General features: G+C 37.7%; 1 protein-coding gene across 1 annotated transcript in view; it reads right to left on the reverse strand.

The window, feature by feature from the left end:
* Positions 1–23,232, reverse strand: part of RICTOR (RPTOR independent companion of MTOR complex 2) — a 194,734-nt gene that overhangs the window by 25,102 nt on the left and 146,400 nt on the right. The window contains exons 14-30 of the mRNA XM_075067463.1: positions 22,525–22,615; positions 22,313–22,379; positions 22,129–22,209; positions 20,939–21,039; positions 17,735–17,897; positions 16,834–16,935; positions 15,424–15,470; positions 11,642–11,714; positions 10,750–10,949; positions 10,144–10,270; positions 7,281–7,445; positions 6,797–6,873; positions 6,618–6,696; positions 5,424–5,533; positions 5,228–5,315; positions 2,157–2,249; positions 1,223–1,329 (exon numbers count right to left, since the gene is read on the reverse strand). Coding sequence (XP_074923564.1) covers positions 1,223–1,329; positions 2,157–2,249; positions 5,228–5,315; positions 5,424–5,533; positions 6,618–6,696; positions 6,797–6,873; positions 7,281–7,445; positions 10,144–10,270; positions 10,750–10,949; positions 11,642–11,714; positions 15,424–15,470; positions 16,834–16,935; positions 17,735–17,897; positions 20,939–21,039; positions 22,129–22,209; positions 22,313–22,379; positions 22,525–22,615 — 1,771 coding nt within the window. The remainder of the gene's footprint in view (positions 1–1,222; positions 1,330–2,156; positions 2,250–5,227; positions 5,316–5,423; positions 5,534–6,617; positions 6,697–6,796; positions 6,874–7,280; positions 7,446–10,143; positions 10,271–10,749; positions 10,950–11,641; positions 11,715–15,423; positions 15,471–16,833; positions 16,936–17,734; positions 17,898–20,938; positions 21,040–22,128; positions 22,210–22,312; positions 22,380–22,524; positions 22,616–23,232) is intronic.

Here is a 23,232-nt window from a genome sequence, read left to right on the forward strand (position 1 = left end):
AACACTTTCCACATAAAACCCTTTTTTCAGTTGTTTATAACTATGCCGAACTAACTGTTGGGTCTGAAATTTTCTGTGTTGAGTATCTGCCTCAGACTGCTGGTAGAGGTGGTGAGTAGTTGTTTTCTGTTTTCGTTTTTTGGTGGGTGTGTGGTTTCTTTTCCTGAAGTTTCAGGTAAGTTTCCAAAAACAAGGTTAGGGGAAAATGTCATTTGCCCATGTTAAAAAATTCCCATTTTAAACAGAAGCTATAGCATGTCCATGCTTTGGCACAGGTACATGAAATTTGGCAAAGAGATGCACTGATGCCAGGGATACGCCTTTTGCTGTCCCTGGGAAAATTCATCCAAATTTGGCCAAGTTATAAGCCTTCTAAAATTCTCAGTTCACACATGCTCAATAGAGATCTATTATGGCTGCATGGGGCTGAGCAGAACTGCAATTGTTCCTCCTGCCAGATGAGGGGCAATCTGGTGCAACAGACAGGAACTGAGAGCAGGGAGACATCTTCCCTGTCCTTTCAATGCTCCTCATGCTGGCACCTAGGTAACACGGAGAAACAGAAGCAGTGGCCTGATTCAAATGCAGAGGAGTGAGGAATGGAATAGGGATGGAAGGGAAAAGAGAGCAAACATGAGCAGAGAGGGTGACAAGGTTGCAGAAACCAGAAGGGGTGGGTGGAGCAGAGGGGAACAGACAGGTTGAGATCAAGGGAGCACAAGGGTCTAAAACCACTAGCATGCATTCTGCTGCCACAAAGTTACTATGGGATTCTGGCCAAACCACTTAATCCACATATTAACTGTGTGTTTCTCATTTTCTATTACATCAAACAGTCTATGGGGTAATGTGATAAAATGTATATGGTCTCCAAAAACCTATTATCTGTTTCCTCCTAAAAACTTGTACAAATATTACTGAATAAAAATCAAAAAGAACAGTGGCAGAGATTTAAGAACTTCTAATAATTTTACTTGCGTCTTTAGAAAAACAAAAATAAAATCAATGCCTTTCATGATGGCCTTCCTAACCTAGTTTCCATGACATTTCCTGCAAATAAACTTTTGACCTATTTAGAGGACCTGGAAAATTTCTCAAAAACTTTGTCAATGACGTTTAATAAAGGAATCCAGTGTAAGCAAAAGTAGAAATCTTTATACATCCTAGGCCTGTCAGGAAATACTATTTGCAGATTTTAAATTTTAAAATTAGATATACGTACCCCCTAATGGACAGAACTTCACAGTGCTGGGCAAGTGCCATTATGTCAGGAATCACATTCTCTTCTTGAAGCAAGTTAAGGCCCCAATTTGATGATCCGATATTTCCCTGGAACGAAGTTATTATTTGCCATCAAATAAATTTAACTCTTGATGTCATTTGTAGTGATGCCCACAAAACTCTTGGCATGCTAATATGGTGAAATGCCTTCTGGCCACAATTTTATTTAACTTCAGACCTTTAACTTTTAAGAGCAGATAGCCAATCCTTCTGGTATTTTTCACTTGTGAGCAATGAAGGACTCTGGGCACCATATGCCACCTTGGGCTCTGGGATAACTGAACAAGGATAATCCTACATTTCCCCTCATCATACTGGCACTTTACTTGTCCCCATCAATAGTCAACTTTGACTGGAGCACAGAGAAACATTGGGGAGCGAGGGAAGACAGACCCATGACATATGATGAAACTAATGTCCAATTTTGTTCCTGCTCCACCCCAAAAGGACTCCAGGCTTCCCTCCTATCTCCCCACAGTGGGCTAGTTGAACCAGGTAGGTTCAAACCCACCAGTCGATGTCCCACCCCCCACAACTGTTTTGGAAAAATGATAGTGACACCATGCAGGTCACAGCAAGTCATATCTCCTGAAGATTAGCCACACATATTGCCATACATGATACATATGGCAGTCCATTCTTTTGCTTTTAAAAAATCATTGTTAGACTTCACTTTTTTTTTTTTTTTTTTTTTTTTTTTTAACAAGAGCCACATGCAATGCATAGTATTTCATCAGAAAGACCAGCTAGGGTACAAGAAGAGTAAGTCTTGTGAACTACTTTTACTTAAAACCAATTCCTTAATTATTTCAGTATCTGAAAAATTACAGCAGAAATAAGAGGAAAGAAAAGCAATAGATATGTCTATTACTAACCAAGGCCCAAAGGGCTGCTTTCAGATGTTTAATTCCTTCCCACTTATCCAACATCGGGGAACGAACAGTGTAACTTAAATCTGGGACAACACTCTACAGGAGGAGAACAAAACAAACTCAGTTCAAAGTGACTAAATATTGGAAGTTTCAAAACATTAGGTTCTCCTAAAGCTTTTAACAAATGTTTACATACACACACTTTAAATTGGACCATTCCATCATATAAAAACTTGGATTGATTAACATTCAATAATGCAGAAGGAAAATTACAAACTTAACACTACCTGATATCCCAAAGAGGAACAAATGATTCTGTAATCAGTGCATACAACATGTTAATTCTTAGCTAGCTCACTTTGACACCACTGGGAAGCCTTCTCATTGCAGTATTACAATTCAAAGAGTAAAGCGATTCCCAGATATTTTTTCTTTCCCTCATATCCAAATGATTTACAAATCAGAGATTAATAGCATGATTACATAATGCCTTCCCTCAATCAAGTTAATCTCCCCAGCAGAGCTCAATCCAACATACTTCAAAGCTAACCACAATCCCCTCTGTTGTCTAGCTATACTGAAAGGAGGACGGGAGATACTTGATATGGATTTTCATCAGGCTGCAACTTTATCAAACAGATGTCTGGGACTACCCAGCAGATAAAGTGTACAGCAGGGTCGGTAACCTATGGCATGCAAGTCAATTTTTAATGGCACATTGGGGCCTGCCAGTGTGCCATTAAAACTCCTGCCGACGTGGCAAGCTGCAGGGTCCGCGCTCCCGGGCTGGAATGCTGGGCTGAGCGCAGCAAGCCGCCGGCCCCTCCCCCGCAGGGCAGCATTTGGCTCCATGGGGAGGGAAAGACGCTCTCTACTCATCCGGAGCCCCGCCCCACCACTCAGAGCGCTGTGCACGCGGTGGCAGGACTCCGGATCAGCGGGGAGCCTCATGGTAAGGGGTACGGTGGGAGATTGGATAAGGGGTGAGGGCAGTCAGGGGACAAGGAGCTGGGTGGGTTGGATGGGTGATGGGATCCTGGGGGCGGTGTTTAGGCGCAGGGGTCTCTGGAAGGAGGAGTCAGGGAGCAGGGGGGGTTGGATGCAGCATGGGAGTCCCGAGGTCTGTTAGGGGGTAGGGAGTGGATAGGGGTCAGAGCAGCTGTCAGGAGGTAGGGGTGTGGTGAGGGGTTGGGCAAGCAGGGAGCAAGGGGGCGTTGTATGGGTCCTGAGTTCTGGGGGTCCTGTCAGGGGGCAGGGAGCGGTTAGATAGGCATGGGAATCCGGGGGGTTCTGTCTGGGTGCAGGGGTGTGGATAAGGGTTGGAGCAATCAGGGGACAGGTGGGGCGTAGGGTCGTAAGGGGGCAGTCAGGGGACAAGGGGCAGGGAGGCTTAGATAGGGGCTGAGGTCCCAGGAGGGGGTAGTTGGGACAAGGAGCGGGCGGGGTTGGAGGTTCTGGGGGGAGGCAGTCACCCAGTCCTGTGCCTTGAGCCCTGCACCCCCCCCCCCCCAAACACCAGCGCCAAACACCAGCCCTCTGCCTGAGCCCTGCACCCCACACCCTCTAGGCCCCTGCCTGAGCCCGTACTACCCAGCCTCTGTGACTCTTCACCCCCCCCCCATGACCCACGCCTGCCTCTGGCACCCCCACATACCAGCCCCCTACCCTGACATCTGCAGCCCCTCTCACATATGCCTAGTCCTCTTGCCTCGACTCTCGCACCCCACACATCCCCATCCCCCCACACCATGCACACCCGCACATATCATCCCTACCCTGAGCACCAAACAGGGGCTCTACACCCCTACTCACATTCTCACCTGCACCCCTCATACCAATGGAGCTGCCAGGTAAGCGTCCCCACACCTATACCTCCTGCCCAACCCTGAGCCCCCTCCCATTTTAGCTCCTGGCCAGACCCTTACCCTCAGTCCTGTGCTCAGTCCACTCCCACCTCAGTCATGCAGAGAGAGGAGAGAATGGCCACAACAGGAAGAAGGTAGGTACCCACTGTATGTGGGCAGGGCCGGGACCCAGACTGGCAGCGGGCTGAGCGGATCTGGCAGCCGGATCCCAGCTGGCAGGAGCCAGCGGATGGAACCTGAGCGCAATGGGCTGAGCCCGCTCACCCACTGCCGTCTGGTCCCTGCTGCTAGCCCCACACAGCCTGCTGCGGCGGGGGTTCTGGCTGTCAGACGCTTCCCAGCTGGGTCCTGCACAGGCACATTCAGCCCGTGCTGGCCTAGATGAACAGACCTCAAACCAGCAGCGGCTGAGGGCCGCGGCGTAAGATCAACATTTTAATTTAATTTTAAATGACTTCTAAAACAACACAAAAAACCTGCATTCAAAAATAAAACAATGTAGTACTTTAGAGTCTACAAGACCACTCAGTCCTACTTCTTTCTGGAGCGGGTGGTTGAAGCATGAAGGGGCATACGAATGTTTAGCATATCTGGCACATAAATACCTTGCAATGCTGGTTACAAAAGTCCCATGCGAACGCCTATTCTCACTTACCGGTAAAATTGTAAATAAGCAGTGGGCAGCATTATCTCCCACAAAAGTAAACAAACTTGTTTGTCTTAGCAACTGGCTGAACGAGAAGTAGGACTGAGTGGACTTGTAGGCACTACAAGTCCCCCCCCCCTTTTTTTTTTCCCCGAGTGTAGTTATGGAACAACAACAAAAAAAAAAAACCAACCAAATTTGTAAGTTGCACTTTCACAATGAAGAGATTGCTCTACAGTACTTTTATGAGGTGAATTGAAAAATACTGTTTCTTTTGTTTATCATTTTTACAGTGCAAATATTTGTAACAAAAAATAATACAGTGAACAGTACGCTTTGTATTCTGTGCTGTAATTGAAATCAATATGTTTTAAAATGTAGAAAACATCCAAAAATATTTAATAAATTTAAATTAGTATTCTATTGTTTAACAATGCTATTAAAACTGTGATTAATAGCGATAAATTTTTTAATTCATGATTAATTTTTTTTAGTTAATCATGAGAGTTATCTGCAATTAATTGACAGCCTACTTTTAATTTATTGATTGTCAATGTCCTCACCTGAACTTCCAACAAATGACAGCCTGTTTTGTGGTGCACCAGTTGGCCATAAAGGTGAACTGGCAGGTAGACATGAGGCCGCTGTAATCTGGTAGAAAAAGAAATGATCTGTTTTCATGGCAATAATTATGATATTTTTAAAAAGCCATCACAATTCGTGTTGTCTTAAAACAAATTTATTTGCAACAAAAGTTACCTTTGGTTACTCCGACGAACATAGTTATCACCATCAATAGGTTTACGGTAAGTGGTAAGTGCTTCATTAAGTTGTTCTTCAATTAATTCAACATATTTTAAGTTGTACTCCTAAAAAGGAAAATTGAAATATAGAGCCTATTACCTCATTGATAATATGATGGGCAACAAATGTTTCTAGTATTTACAACATAGTACTATACTATGGAGAAACTATTTCTGACCATAATCAAAGTTGAGTTTTTCAGCTCGTGTAGTAATTATAGTACTTAGAATATAGAATGAGTGTTCTGAAAATTTACAACAAATCTGCCCAACTATTTTGGGGATAAAATTAATTTAAAAAGTGGATGCTAAGAGAATTAGCACCTGATATAGCACTTTTTCTCTCATAATCCTAAAAGAACAGATAATTCAAGTTTTTCGTTTAAACACTGAAATCTTGCCTGTAGGCTACATTTGAATATTTTTTGTAGAATTAATGGAAAGAAAGACTATTATTTTAATAACTAAACTTCTCCTTTAACAGAGGCTGAAGAATTATGGACCTACTATAGAGAATTCCAAGAACTGCCCTCTTTCAGAATGGCTGCCATCTGCAATGACTCTCAGTGTACTGAAGCAAGAGGCTGCCCTCAAGTACCTATCTCCCCTTGTTGTCAGTGGGTCTGAGTGTTCCTGTTCACTTTCTGACAGTACAGTGTGTCAACATCTTCATTAGACCACCTAAGATTCACTTTCTTTGGGAACCATTAGAGCCAGTAGCCATCTGGAAATAAGGCAATTCTTTGTGAAAGAAATTCTCTCTCCTACAGAAGATATTATGCACCACCTTCTGCTGACAACTCAGTAGACCCACTACTCTCCTAAAGCATCTCATCAGTCATGTAGTTGTGTATATTTGGGGAAAGGGAACTGTTGTCAAATTTTTTTTAAGTTAATTTTATATTATTAAAAACCTCATTAAGATGCTCTTGCTAAGACAAGAAAGTAGTCACACAATGGAGTGAAGAGTCCCTAACAACAGGATGTTTCACTAGAAACACTCACAAACGATCACTGAAGCAACAGAATGTCCTGACATTAATATTGTATAACTGTGAATTCCTTCCAAACTTCTAAATGTTTATATTCACATCATCCCTCCTTTAAAAATAATTTGCAATGGCTATACACTTAGCCTTGTTAGAATTACCTTTTGCCATTTCTCCATTTGTTTTGTTACATAACCTCTCTCATTTAGATAGGAAAATCCCTTTGGAATGGACAGAAATCTGTAAAATAACAACAGACACTGAATAGTCCATCTCTAACAAACGACTTGGAGTATGAACATAAGTTTTTCTTAAACGAAAAGATGCATGTAACACCTACCTTAGAAGCAAAAGCAACCCTTTGTCTCCAAGATGGGAGAGAGCAGGTTTCATCTGGATAAGGGCATGAAGATTGGCCTAAAAGAGAAGTAGAAAAACTCATTTTAAAATCCTGAATTTATGTAAGCTATTTAAATTAAAAAGGCAACTATTTATTTAGAATAAGAAATATCCATATAGAAGCTCTGAGCACCTTTAAGAATGAAAATTACAATAGCAGTGATAAACACCCAGAAGCATGTGAAATTGAAAGTATATGATAGATAGTAAACAACATCACAAAAATTTCCTCCAATATATGCTATTATAGTTCACGAATATTCATTATATAGGCACTTTGTAGTAAGTAACTTAAAACACTTTGCAAAGTAGAATTATCAAAAAAGGTAATTTGATTTAATTTTTTAAAGAAAGAAAATATATTTTCTTACATTCTACATTACAATAACATTCTTACGTTATTGCTGTAGACTAATGATGCTCACCTTATCTTCACATGCCTCATCTAAGACATCAAGTGCTTCAGAAGATATGGTTTTATTTTTATCATGCAGCTGGGTCACCAGTAATTCAATCCCCCAGTTACTAAAGAATTCTACATTGGCCCTCAACAATACTCGTAAATGTTTTGTTGCATATAACCTGCAGCTCTGCAACGGAAAAAAAATATTTGCAAGAGAGAATATTCAGTAGTTAAATATTAAACGTATTTTTCATATTCAAAGACAGTGCATTTCCATCACAACATTACATAGCAAATAAGTACAGTTTACACATTGTTTTGCATGTGTTATTACAACTGTCTACATGTTTCTCTCTTACAAAAAGTGTGATGTAATAATTTTTTCCATGACCACAAGTCATCCGGTCAGGACAAGTCTCACCTGTCTCATCTGAAAGCCAATACCATCCAACAGTCCACTGTCCTTGGCACTGTGTAGAAAATTGTCAGTACCGCTGTAAGTGCTGCCTTGTGAACTGCCAGCACTATTTCATACAAGACAGCATGTATGCTCTACCTGTGGCGATGGTTTGAAAAATCTACTTTTCTCTGATGAGTGGGAAAGCTGGCCCTGGTACCTGAGGGGATTTATACTATCAATTTTTGAAGAATTTAAGATCTCTTACAATATGTAGCTTAAGTTGTGAAGTTAACCTTCTAAATGTGAACAAATTCAGTGCTGTCTTCCCAAGCCAGACAACTCCAACACTTATGTTGCTACTTGCAGCTTTCCTAAGTAGCAGAGTGAAATGAACAAGACATTGGTCCACTGCTGCTACAGCAGAACCTCAGAGTTACAAATGCCAGAGTTACAAACTGACCAGTCAACCACACACCTCATTTGGAACCGAAAGTACGCAATCAGACAGCAGCAGAAACAAAAAAGCAAATGCAGTACAGTACTGTATTAAACATAAACTACTACAAAAATAAAGAGAAAGTTTAAAAAAGATTTGACAAGGTAAGGAAACTGTTTCTTTGCTTGCTTCATTTAAATTAAGAAATTAAAAGCTGCATTTTTATTCTGCATATTAAAGTTTCCAAGCTGTATTAAGTCAATGTTCAACAGTAAACTTTTGAAAGAACCATGTTTTGTTCAGTTATGAACAACCTCCATTCCCAAGGTGTTCATAACTGAGATTCTACTGTACTCCGAACCCTGTGGGCAGCAATGAAAACTGGCAACTACCAAGTCAATTTCAGTAACTATTGTTACTGGGGAAAGCTCTGAGGAAAAGTGAAGGCAGGCAGTTTCAACCTAGGCTACAAACATGTGTTGTTTAGCTTAAGCTTATCCCTAAGAGAGTTGCAGACTAACTTTACACATGTATTAAATAGCTAGTTAACTGGCAATCAATTAATTTGAGATAAGAAGTCTAGTGAAGACAAGACATATGAGGGTGTAGGATGAGGGTTGTAGGAGAGAGCAAAAGGGGGAACTACAAAAATTACTTGATTTGGCTTTGCTCAACACAAGGGTAACCCCTGCTCTTCAAGTCTCCCCCACCCCCAAAACTTAGACCTCATGGAGTTCCTCCCTACCTCATGGTGGGAGAAGCATGAGATCCAAGAGTTTCTATTATCATGATTTCTTTAAAGAATATCAATTTCAGTCCAAGGTCTTACCTTCCACTTTCAATCTGTCATCTTGACACAACCTTTATAGTCTCCACTCTCAACCACCCACCTCCCTTGCCCTCAATCTCTCACCTTCACATACAGAAATCCTCCAATATTCGCCAGCCTCAAAGAAATATAGTATATAGTATTAAATATAGTAACTGACTTCCTCTCCCCTAACTCCCTCTTGGCACTGAATTTTGTCCTCTCCAGTCTACAGAGAGCTGCTTTCACCAAGGCATATCATTGAGAGACAAGGTGGGTGAGGTAATATCTTTTATTGGATCAACTTCTGTTGGTGAAAGAGACAAGCTTCGAGGTACACACAGCTTTTCTTCTGAAGAACTGCTCAAAAGTTTGTCTCTTTCACCAACACAAGTTGAGCCAATAAAAAAATATTACCTCACCCACCTTGTCTCGCTAATATCCTGAGACCAACATGACTACAATACTGCAAGCAAGGTATACAATGACTTTCTTGGGCAAGTCCCAACTTCAGCTATCTTTTTTGACATCACTCAAATTGATTCCTCCTACTTGTCTACTATATGAAACCTGAACTTCTTCCCCTTTTCTTGAAGATCCAGTACAATTCTTTCCTTAGCCTACAGAATCCCACTCGCTTCCTTCACTACAAAAGTTCCAGTGTCAATGTCAATTTTTGTATCCTTCTCTCACTCTGCAATCACACCTTCCCCCATGCATCTTTTTAAGATTTACTTCAATCAGTTAATGTGTTAAAACTTGTTTTCACTAGGATGTAACATGTGTTACCTAACATGTTAAAAATCCAACTTTCTCCTAGTGAAGACAAGACCTGACAGTTATTCCTCAAGAAGATAACTTGGCATTGATTTATATTTGGTTCATACATTTAAGAACATTTCCCCTCCACCATCAGCTCTCTCAAACCTGAGGGCTAGAAACTATTACATAAAAGCTTAAATTCTGGAGCCCAATTAGGTGGTAAGGAATGGATTTTATGGCAAGTTGTGCAGTTACAGTATCACAGAATACATGAGGCCCAGGTTATATTTTAAAAAGTTGTCTGTGGTATCCCAGGAAAGCTTGTGTTACACAACTAAGAAAAATGAAAGCCTGTTGTAATGAATGAATATACAACATTTTAAATTAACCAGATTTAGCTTATTAGATTAAACAACAAAAGAAATAAAATGTTTAATAATAAATATTGACAAGCTCTGTGCTTGATTAATTACACTTACATCAGTAGATGCAGTTAAAATTTTGGAAAGGATGACTCTTGCTAACCCATCTCTGCTGTAATCCAAACTAGAAACTGTCAGTTTTAGTAAGTGATCTTGGTTCTTCAAGGAGCAGAGATTAAGAAGACTGAAAAAAGTTGAAAGAAAGTATTAGCTGGAATCCACTTTCAATTTTAGTATTTTATGCATGTACATATAATTTAGACACCACTTTGCTAATTTATTATTTTTACCATTCGACATAATATGTTGGGTCAAAGTTAAGGTAAGGACAAATGTTAATCTGATACTGGTTGCTTAAGAAACGTTAGCATGATATTTGACAATGCATGCTGCCTGCCTTTTTCTCGTATTTCCAGTGTGTAGACAGAAACAGTCTCCCTGATGCAGTCACCAAGATGTTTTTGTCAGACATGAATGGAAAAAAAGGCCATTCTACAAAATCCATCTGTACTACAGGGCTTTTCCGAAGAGGTTGGAGAATCCAGTGAGATTTGGGAGGTTTTTAGTTTTGTTGGACATAGGTCTTTATTTATTATTTGCAGGTCTTATAATGATTGAACCCATACCCACAGCATATTACAAACTGAAGTAAATAACACTCACCACTGAAACACATTGCATTTTTCAAGCATTTTCACTCCGTGAGGGTGACAGGAGAGTGTACCACAAAACAGAAAGTAGTGCTGACTAAGGGTGCTTAGTAACCCATTGTTCTGAAGACTGCGTTCTGGTTTCATTCCAGAGGAAGAGTTGAGCCAATGCACAATATCTTTTACCAATTCCTCCAGATAGCCTTGTCCATCCTAACCCCAAAAAGTAAAAAGATATTTTCATTTATTACTGGTAATGAACAGCTTTAGTTAGTTTTTGTTTACTAAAATGTATTGATTTATATTTCTCAGAATGCACATATATAAAGATGATAAAATAAAAAATGTTAACTAGTGCCAACAGTTTAATGAAGTGAAAAAAACTAAAGGCAAATCAAAGACTGATTTCAGGGGGAGCTCTGTACCAATTTTGACATAAGCAGTATGACAGTTACGAAAAGACAAGGCAAAGTAAAATATTTTAGTATAGTTGAAGGAAAAGAATTTGAGCATGATAATACAGATACATCTCTGGTACTGAACAAGAGGCCGGGGAGCATTCCACAAAACCCATTTCTACTTTAAAAAAAACAAAAACCCCACTCCTTTTTAATATACAAATCACTACAGTACTGAGGCACTCTTATACCTGCTGGCCAGGATACCTCAGGATTCTAATTAGACTTGCCAAGATGGTCTTTTTAAATTTTAAAATTTTTAAAACCCTGAAGTTTTCTGCAAACTCATTACTAAAATTAAGATTTTGCATTGCCTACCAATTAGAGAACTGTCATTTTTTTCTATATCTTGTAGCTGAAATTTCATTTCTAACCTTCTTCAGGATTCAAGAGAAGAAAATTCAGTAACTTGGGCAACCCACAACAGTTGATTAGCTGTAGACTTGCAATCCAGATCCCAGGTTGGCATTTACAATTACTGCGTAGCTTGTAAAAATACAGCGTCGCATAGCGACAAACCCTAATAAATTAAAAATGAGAAGAATGTAGTTGATTACCCTAAAAAAATCTTACTAATGCTGCAAGAAATAAAGTATATACTTGAACTCTGGTAGGCGATGAAAGATCTTTGTACACAAGGGAGTTACGCGTCTGACGGGGTAACCAGAGTAGCATTTTCATCCCAAATTACTAAACGTAGGTCTGCAGAAGACATACAAATCAGGCATCGCCCCCAAAATAACTTAGCCGAGAACAATTTCAGGAGATGTGACCACTTGAAGTAACAACAAAATTCAATATCTTAGTTCGTGGGATACCAATAGATAGACAGAACAAACACAATTCAAGTTACTCAACGACCAGGAGCTTTTTCTTTTTAAAAAAACAAGCAAACAGACAAAGAGCGGCACAAGTTCATATCATATTCATTCATATTAGCTCTTCTGTAACAGTGTCTCCTGTGGAAAGTTAGAGATTATCCCATCTGTTCGATGTCTATTAGATTCTTCCACCGTGACCCACTTTCTGTAGTAAGTGCGTCTTCTTGGCAGAATGTGTACCAAAAAAACAAACTGTGTGTCACAGGTATATTGTAACGTATTTTGTAAGAACAGGGTCCAGACCACATAGTGCTGGTACTGTGTTGGTGCTTCAAGAACAAATACATGCCTTCTATGCATGTCCAAACCATATTTCACCCAGAAGTGATACTTCTATAATTTTGGACAGTTTTAAACAGATCTTGGGCATTACTAATGATCAATCATATAAAGCCTATAACTGTCATTAAGTGCGCGAGCCACACTTGATGTCAGGTGAATCAATTCAGGATTGCGCAGGCATAAGGTGTCCCTAGTTCTGTAATTCAAACAAACTCCTATATTATATTTCTCCAATAAATCATAGTTCCACATTATAGTATACAGCCTTGCCATTACCACTAGTAATAAGAAACACAAGATATGCTTTTTAAGGGGTATCTCCTATAACAAACAATGAATTATTTTTTTTATATGTATTACAGCAGAGGAAGAGAATGAGATAACAGGCCCTTGTGTCCAAGTCTGACTGATAAAACATAGGGCAGAAGAATTCCTAGAGGAATCATCTCAAGGCTGTTTTAATTTTACAAAACAACAACACGTATAATACCGAGCATGTGAGCGACATAGTCATAATTAAACATTCATATGGATCAGCTTATGTGCATCTCTCAAAGAGAGTAAGTAAGGCTACAATCAACTTGCAAACACCACAATTGTGATTAAATTATGGTTTTAAGAGCCATATCTGATTACTATCAGAGTGGGGTAGCCGTGTTAGTCTGGTCTGTAAAGCAGCCAGAGAAATCCTCTGTGGCACCTATATAGACTAAACGCGTTTTGGAAGGCATGAGCTTTCAGTGGTGAATAGCCACATTTGTCAGCATGCATGTAGTGGAAATATACCAGGGGCAGGTATATATATGCCTAGCCAAGCAAGCTAAGAGATAAACGTTAGTTCAATCAGCGGACTGAGGCTCCGTTACTAGCAGCTGAGGTGTGAAAACCCACAGAGAGGAGCAACTAGTTCTTGTAGTTGGCAACACGCGCCATTCACAGGTCTTTGTTACAGTCCTGGCCGATGACATACTGGTGGATGTTCAGTGAATGAACCTGGTGAGGGTGTGCGACTGACCTCGATCCAACCTCTGCCCACACAATCTACACTACGCGCACCATCACAGGAACCTAACCAGCAATCATGCCACACCATCACCGGTTCATCACCTGCACATCCACCAAATGTAATATATGCCTATCATATGGCAAGCAATGCCTTTCTGCTATGTCATCGGGCCAGAAACCTGACAGGTCACTAACCGCGAAAAAGGATAAATGACCACAACATCAAGACATTAGACATGGCAATATCAACAAAACCTTGTAGAGAAGCACTTCAACCTCCCTGGCCACACTATAGCAGACCTATATGTGGCCATCCTGACAGCAAAAAACTTTCTAGGACCAGAACTTTCAACAGACAGAAACTGGCTGAGCTTCAGAGTTCATCTGCAAATTTGATCACCATCAAGCTAAGATTGAACAAGGCACTGTGAATGGCTTGCCACTAACTCAACCAGAACCAGTTTCGCCTCTCTTGCTGTTTCCACCTCAGCTGCTAGACAGGGCCTCATCCCTCTGATTGAACTACCTCTGTTATCTCAGGCTTGCTTGCTAGCATATATATACCTGCCCCGTGAAAGTTCCAACTACATGCATTCTATGAAGTGGAGTAGATTCACACCCACCGTAAAGACTTCAGATCACAATGTCTAGTTATGTCTATAAGGTGCCACAGGATTCTCTGCTATATTTGATTACTTTAACACTACAGTCATAAGATTTTCACAACATACATTAGACTAAATGCACAGGCACACAGCATAAGTTGTGTATTTATACGATGGAGAACAAAGCCTGGGGGAGAAAAAAAGTGTTTTACTGTCAACAATTTTTGAGAATGATACAGTTAACAGTTCATAGCTCTGAGTCATCCAAGACTGCAGAAGGTTGGGTTTTTTAAAATCTATATTAACTGCAACCAAAGAGTTAAAATATTTTATGGCAGTAAAAGCATGTTTGCAATTCTGCAAGTGCAGAAATAAGTCTTAAAGTAAAAAGCTTTTCACAACTTATTGAGCATTTAAAAAAAAAATCACTCATCCACTGAACAACGCCTGAATACAGTAGAAATCCAGGAAACAGTTACACAGAATTGTAGACATTCCTTTGAAAAGAGTAATATTACAAATGACTGAATCTGGAAAATAATCCTTTATCACGTATTAGCAGTTAGCAATTTTACTTTTGTATTGTGTGTCTATGAAAAGGGCAGGAGGAAAGTGGGATACAGTCAGATTATCACAACACCACCACTCATGTTTAGGACAGAATGTAAAAATGGATTGCTGCCTTTTACATTTCCACTTAAAAAGTAGTCTGATTATTTTTACTGAAAGAAATTAGGAGGTCAGAGCAAGGTTTAGTCCTTAAGGTTGCATCTTAGCAGTAGGTTTTCCTCACAAGTCTACAGAAAAATATCCTATCAATCTCGGCAAAATGAGGAAAAGTAAAAGACTGTTTATTCAGATCAATGTCTTAGGTCTACATTATGAGTGACATCCCAAAGATATTTACTAACATTTGAAGCTGGGAGTAGAAGTGATGAAAGAAAAATTCCCTTGTTCCAAAGATTATAAATGTAGATGAAAAACACTGCACTTAGTGTTAGAGCTTTTAGTTCTTAAAAAACACCTACATTTGATTTCAAAATTGTTGCTTTTTTCTTTTAAAAAAAATCTTCACTCTTTCGTTTTGTTTTATTGTACCAGCTGGTATAGTGACCAGGTTTGTTTTACTCAGAAATGTTTCTCAAAATGTTGCTACCAAACACTAAATTGAAGAAATAGTGAAAATATAATCTTTTGAGGTTTAAAATGTAATGAAGTTGTTTGGCTAGTTAATATCCTTCTGTTTTAGAGGATAAATATATTAGTAGAGAAAATTACTCTTAGCATACCTAAATGACTCCTTATATTTAACCTTTACAACTTAATTGCCTAAATTTCATTTTCACAGCTCATATACAGAGTAGAATTTAGAAATGTTGCATTTCCAAGGAGTAGCTGATTGAAATATTTCAAAATTCTTTTTTTTCCACAGGAAGTCTAAATAAGTTTTACATACCTGTGCAACTGTTCATCTTTATAGTTCCTTAGATTTACATTTGGCCACTAGAGAAAGAACAGATATGGAATTATATATGACTTGTACATCACTTTTAGGTAATTCACTAAAATTTCTTCATTTCTATATATTGACACAGATGCTTCAGTTACTATTTAAAAAATTCTCATTAGTTATTCTGTTTGTGTGTGAAAGAATCTAAAGAAACCACTGAAAAATGCTTTCATTCTAGTAACAAAGTGTCATCACATCTTTATTTTCTTTCAGTTAGCTGCACGGTTGAACATAGTTACTCACTCATGAGTGTGGCTGTTCATAAATATAAAACTAATGGTTATCAAGTCTGGAAACATTTTAATTTTTTTTTTTTTTTTAATGGCAAAGCCAAAGCTGTCTACTTTATTTCCCTGTCACTACCTCCTCATTAGCATTAAAGAGAATTCAACATTAGTGTTAAGGAGAGTACTTTATTTGAGCAAAGCATTTAATGGTGCTCCATGATCATTTAAAATATTTGAATAGTTCTGAATACGAGCAATGTCATTGACAGAAATATCTGAGACTCTTCACCTAAGGGTAACGATAAATGTCAGTGTGAACTGGGGAGGGATAGCTCTGGTTTGAGCATTGGCTTGCTAAACCCAGGGCTGAGAGTTCAATCCTTGAGGGGGCTATTTAGGTTTCAGGGGCAAAAATCTGCCTGGGGATTGGTCCTGCTTTGAGCAGGGGGTTGGACAAGATGACCTCCTGAGATCCCTTCCAACCCTGATATTCTATGATTCTAATGGTATTTAGGTGGGGAGTTTCAGGGATATGTGCTAAATTGGGTTTTTTATTAATAATCTAAAATAGGTAAATACCAAATAATTTATATTTTAGGTACTAACTTAAAAACACCAGTGGATACTGAGAGATAATAAAATGGCATCTAAACAGGTTAAAATACAAGCAGAAAACAAAATGGGATTTGATTTTGGAGGATCTGAAGCTTCATCCTTTGAAACATTTAAAATTTAGTTTGACAAAGCACTAGAAAATATATTGTATGGAAAATCCTCCACTGGCAGGAAAATAAACCAGATGTTTTAGTAGTTTTTTATTTTCTAATTTCTCCAATTTTATGAGGAGAAACCTTAGCGGTCTACTAAATGCAATTCTTGTTTTTCAATTCAGAATAAGACAAGCGAATAGAAAAACTAGACGACATTTTGAAAAGCAGAAATACCAGAGTATTCAAACACTCCTGATGAAAAAAACCAAACAGGAACCTACTTTTATGAGATGACTTCAGAAGTATCTTCTCATAGCATCCTTCTAATATTACAAACTTTAAGCTCACATAAGAAATAAGCCAAATTAGTTTTTTTTATGAAACAGGTGGGAAAAAGATCATGAATTTTCTTTGCTCACCTTAAGTATGGTCCCTATCAAATTCCAATTCCACTCAAGGTTCTCTTTATGATGAAGTACTTGACTATCTCTAAGATTCATTACAAGTGCTTCCTCTGTATCCTAGAATATTAGAAAAGAAGTAAAAATAGGAAGTTTCTTTGCTGCACTTTACCCTAACATAAAAAAATGCTTATGATCAAATCTACAATCATTTGATGAATTGTTGTTGTACTAATTGTACAATTGCACTAATGCTTGACAAACAGCATTCTACAAACAAGGTTACACTATCAGCTGTAAAATAAGCATTATAAAAGTCTAAACCTCAAATTAATTTATAGTACATTTTTGAAACTGAAGACAAATTACACTGAAAAGCATTTCCTGCATTTCCTCCTTTTTTGCAAAAACCTATCGTGTGTATACAACTCAAACTGCAGCATTCTGGTGCTTGAATGACAGCCTAAAAGTGAAAGGGACTAAAAATTCATCTTAAAATTAAACAAACTAGTTGAGTTTCATTGCCAAAGCTTAGAAAAAGTAGCATGTTGCATTTTAGCAGTAGGTTTGCAAAGTAGTTGTAAATTGCAAAGTAGCAGAGAGCATAAGAAGCAAAAAGAAAATTCAATTTTCAGCATGCCTTCCAGTTCTGGAAGTCAAATATGTTCATTATTAAAGTTTTATTTTATTAAAGTTAAAAGCAAACCTCACAATATCCCTTAAATGATTTGGCTGCTGAAGAGAAATTGCATAAAGGATCATGGATTAAACAAAAACAGAAGTGGTGATATTAAAAATAAATAAATTTTAAAAAAATCAGGATTTCTGGAGAATGGTTTAAAAATCACAACAAATTAACTTCAGAGTCTCTGATATTTAACATTAAGCTTACTCATAGTTAAATGATTCATCAAAATACCTTTAAAACAAAGATATCTTTCTGCACACGGTATTGATCCCTTTTTTGGTGTGTTGAGATTGCCTTCTGAACAATATGATCTAAATGGAGGCTGTAAGGTTTAGGTCCTCGTTTCTTCATCTCGTGAAAGCGTTTTAAGCAATTTAGCGCTGCACTGGCTCGTCTAGTAGGAAAAATATTGATATTTATCACTGTTCAACTGATTTTATTACAAAAAAACACAGGCCACCATTGCTAAGTCTTGTATTAAATAAGCCTGGGTCAACAAAGAAGTTGTCAATGAGAAATGACTGTTCTGAATTCAAAAAGAAAGTGTAAAATTACGGTCCTCTTATAATTCTAGAAGGTGCAAGTTCCAATAGGTTTATTCTCTCCAGTCCTGTCCCTTCAGTGGGAAATTAGTTTTGAGGATTTTAGAGATAGGAAACAAGGGGAAAACAGGACATGGGCCATTCAGGAATCAGCCAACCAGCATCAGATATCAAACAGTTTACGAAATCAAATATTCATTATGAACTTGAACACCGAGAAGTACAGAAACATACCACTTGCCTAGAGATAAGACCTAATGGTGTGCATTAATTACAAGTTTTACAAGTGCTTGAAAAGGATGGTTTGGGAGCTATTTTGTGTGTGCTTTTAAAAAGTACAGCAATCCTAAGAATACCAGCACTAATAGATATGGTTGTAATACTGGGATATACACTGTTCTCTACTTGGGAGACATTTTCATCTACCTTTTTTTTTTTTTTTTTTAAACAAACAACTTTTATTACAAGTGTTATTTGATAGATAACTACACTCACAAATTGTAACTTTGGAGCTCCTAGATCAAGACAATACAGACAGTGCTGACAGGGTCAGGGTCCTCAGATATAACAGATGTGATATCAAGACTATATTTCTTCAGTAGAGACAGGTAGGGAGAAATGGAGTTAAGTGGCTAAGGACGCCTTTGACCATCTGAATTATTTTCAGAGAGGGCAAAAAACAGAAAAATTGTAAGCTAAAGAGAAGTCAAACCAGTGTGGAGGTGTGCCACTTCTACTCTTCAGTTCCTCTCCTCACCTACTGTCCTGACCAAGTATGAAAGTTACCAGTTACTGCTACAGATCTTCTATTCCTTCCCTGGCATCCACTTAAGTCCAATGTTAACAGATTAAAATTAGATTTCACCACTTTTAATAGTCCAACTTAAATTAAACCCATTTTGTGGATTTTTTTATTTTTTTATTTATTTGTTTTTTTTACATTCAGCAGAAATTTTAGATATGCAATACTCATACTTTCACAAATGTGTCACCACTATATGACTTTCTACGGCTTACTTCATACTAACTACTCTTGCAATGCAAAAGAAATATAGGCAGAATTATAAGCACATAAAGAAGAATCCCCACCCTCACTCCAAATATGTACAACTTAGTTAGCAGTTAACATTCTTGCCAAATTGTACTCAAGCCTTTCAATAACATCTTGGAAATCTTCATGGAAACCTTTATTATTTTTAGTATTTACAGCCATCAAACTTAGCACCAGAAATTTTACAACAGTACACCTCTACCCCAATATAATGCTGTCCTCGGGAGCCAAAAATCTTACCGTGTTTTATGTAAAACTGCATTATATTGAACTATCTTTGATCCCCAGAGTGTGCCCCCCTCCCAAGTGCTGCTTTACCATGTTATATCCAAATTCGTGTTATATTGGGTCGCGTTATATCAGGGTAGAAGTGTAATTTAAAAATAATTCAGTGATTATCATTAAAAGCACAATGGAGAAATTAAAATACCAAGGAATTTCTTTCCTGGTTTTATCATCACCAGATATAAATTTGAAAAGCCAGATCAAAAATAATACTGAGAATAACCTGAGCCATCACAAATAATAAAAAAACAAAAATAATACTGAGAATAATACTGAGCAATCACAAATAATGACTACAATACTTTGCACAATTTACTACAAAATTGTTTAGATTTGCAGAAGACATAATACTTAAGCATACTCGATAGTGTAAAAGCACCTAGAGTTATGGATAGACAATTTATAGAAATTTGGAATAAATCAAATTAATCCGACTTCTGTCATGAATAAAATACACTACATGTAAAAATTCATTCTTCTGAAATTGAACTGCAAAAATGTGAAATTTTAGGAAAAATCGTAAACATTTAATTCATTTTCTTCTTTCATATTTACTGTGAGGAATAAACGGCTTTTACAGATATTTAGTTTTAGTCAGCGTTGCTGGCATATAGCTCTCAATTCATTATTGTAACAGTGGCAGACAAAAAACTATTTGGGTAAATACTAGGAAATACAGTATGTCTGCTCCATCAAATGCAGTGGTAAATGTTTGAAGCTTCTGCTTTGTTTGTGCCTCATGTTTAAACAGACTACAGTATAAGAAACATTTTGAAAATTATTGGACGCTTCAAACAAAAGAAGCTGTAGCAGGAGACAAAAGCTATTTCTCTGGGTTTTTTAAATCACCGTCTTTTGGACAGTCAAAGTCTTTCTGAGATTGAGCATTTACATTTCTAGTTCCTGAGTTTTCAGAAAGAAAGTCTAACATTGAACTTCATTTTTAATTTTGCTATTAATGCTTCATAAATTTGACAAATTACTAATTAAATATAGTTAGAGTTAAACATTTGGCTACGGCAAGGTTTTCGCACAGTCATTCCTAATTTTAAAGGCTTTAACCTTCTGGAAAGGTTAAACACTAAACAACTTCAAACACTTAAGGGAGACAAAATTCAGAACACATCTCAAGTGATGTGGTTTATACTGTTTGGTCAGATATTAATTCATGTTGTTATTATTATTATTAATAATAATTAAGATCGCCTTCATAATATGAACTCCCTCGTAAAAATAATTTGTAATACCTGATGCAAAGTAGCTTTGATACGACAAAGTTGCTCATATCAAAATCTTTCTTCCAATTCTGTCTGAATTTCAGGATTAATTATGGTCACAATATTGCAACTTTGGAACTTATTTACTGTACACTGAAAATACTTACCTGTAATGCATATATGTGCTAACCATTAATAACTACAGACATTAATCCAGTAAGGGTCAAAACATATTTATGTATGCACACTTTTTAAAAAAACAGCAGTTTTTAACTGTAATAAATATATATTGTATATGTTCACACATTCCCAATATCTTAGTACGACATAATATGCTTACAGTCTTTTCTCCTTCAGGATATCAAATGATGCTGCCATATTCATTAGCGTTGGTAAGCAGTGCAAGTGATGGCTGTGTGAATGAGGAAGGATTGTGTTTGCCTGAAAGAGATATATTTGTCATTAAAAACTATGTCCAGCTATTCATCAGTCTTATACATTTTTGGCCATATCCCACAAAAATCCCACAGATTTTAACAGAACTTTCCTATGCAAAACAATGACACAGTATGGCTCCATTTACCCTTTTCATATAACACAGCTCTATGTTAAAACACTCTTATACATGATTACAGATTCCCATTACATTAAGTCTTTTTACTAAAAAGACACAACCTTTTACTAAAAAGACATATACCACATTTGTTAAAAGGCATTTAAAATAGTTCTAGAGACTGCACTTGCCTCTGAAGTCTCCTGTTAACTTGTGGTTTTACAATCAAATTAAACAGTGAAAATGGTAATACAAAATGTTGTCAAATGCCAGGAGTAAACAAACTGAAAGACAGCAAAAAATATTCCTTTCAACTGTAGTAGTCCATGATAATACTTGTAACAATACTCAGGAAAATATATGAAACAAATGAGAGGTTTTCAGTTGCTAGTGACCCTTTGGAATCCTCTAAAGATTTGGCTGCCAAAAATGTTGTTGCAAATGCCGCAACCATAAAAATGCACAAAAATATTTCTTCAAGTGTTGAAATAAAGATCAAACCCTATTGTCCGGAATGGTAAAGAATTTAATCCAGTTAGAATAAATCTTAAAGGCGTACACACAAATATCTCTGTTATAAGAATATTATTAAGATTCAAAGTCAAGCACCAAAATTAGAAAATACTAGAATGCAGGGTTGCCCGTCAAACCATAATTTACTCACTCCCCCTTCACACATATCCCCACCCACACTCACCCTGGGTGTATGCATTATGACAAAGTCTTTAATTACATACTATTTTTTCCACAGGGCCTTTGTCTCATTCAGCACACAGGATGGACCTGCTCTAGGATGAAAAAAAATATTGCCTGTAGGACTCCTCCTTCCCCCTTTATACGTTGCAGAAGTTGTAAGGAGTGTAGTGAATGAAACAAAGAACTGCAGGAAGAGAAAATCTGGTCTCATGGTTAAGGCAAGCTTAACAATATATGACACTACCAATCCTATCTATAATGAACAATAAGCCCTGACTTACCATGTGCAAAAGTTCTCCTAACAGGATTGTTGCTCTAACAGACACATGGTCATCACTGCTTGTAATTACTTCAACCAGACCCTTAAAGAAAAGTAAAAAGGTACTGAAATAGCTGCATTTAATGTACACATATGTTAGTATTATTCTGAGGAAATGATCATTCTAACGTAAACTCTGCACTTACTTCTAAAAGTCCATTAGTAATAAAAGCCGAAAGAACCAAAGCCAAATAATTATCCATGAGGTCAGGTCTGAAAAAAAAAAACCAGGCACACAATGTAAGATGTGTAGTTTCTTCTTCTGATTTTACTTTTCATTATAAAAATTAGAAAACAATACAGCTTGTGTCACAAACACCACCACCACAATCATCCAGTTTCAGTCACAAAATGCTACCTTGATCTGGCTCGATGGGGTAATATAGTTTTAGATTCAGCTGCTACAAAACCATCAGAAAGTCTCCAACAGTCCTGAAACCGACTTGGATCTAGAGCAAGAAAAACATGGACATAAGTAATTGTAACATTTAACTTTAAAGGGTCATTTTAGTATCTGCAGTTGCATTTATTAGAATAAATTATTCATTACATTAGCAACAATAAATGGTTTTGTTTGTTTCTTCTAATCGCCAGTGTGGATCAAAACAGTACAAATACAATGTTCACATTCTTCACTTTAATACAGCACTGAACTTGTAATTAGCAAATACCATAATTTAGACTAACTAAAACGTAATGAGACACACAAGGTGGCTGAGGTAATATATTTTACTAGATCAACTAAAAGAGACTTAGAGCTCAGAATGTACATTATACATGAGCACCAGTTCTCAGACTGCAGAGAAGTAGCATTGCTAACAAAATGAGCATGATTTGTTCTACTATACACTGACTGCTAAACAGTGGGTCAGACAACAGAATTCTGTAATCTAGACCAAGCTTTAGTCAGCAACTCTGCCCAAGATTTAGCTTGGGAGGCTGGGAAAACTGCACACTACTACAAGGTAGAAGGGAGAGGTTAATTCCTGTCCTCTGCCCTTCCTCCTGAGTCCATACTCCTGCAGTGAAAAACAAAAGAGAGGCTGCTTCTACAGAGTTGCAGGAG

This window comes from Chelonoidis abingdonii, chromosome 6 (assembly GCF_003597395.2).
Source record: "Chelonoidis abingdonii isolate Lonesome George chromosome 6, CheloAbing_2.0, whole genome shotgun sequence".
In the NCBI taxonomy this organism is placed as follows: Eukaryota; Metazoa; Chordata; order Testudines; family Testudinidae; genus Chelonoidis; species Chelonoidis abingdonii.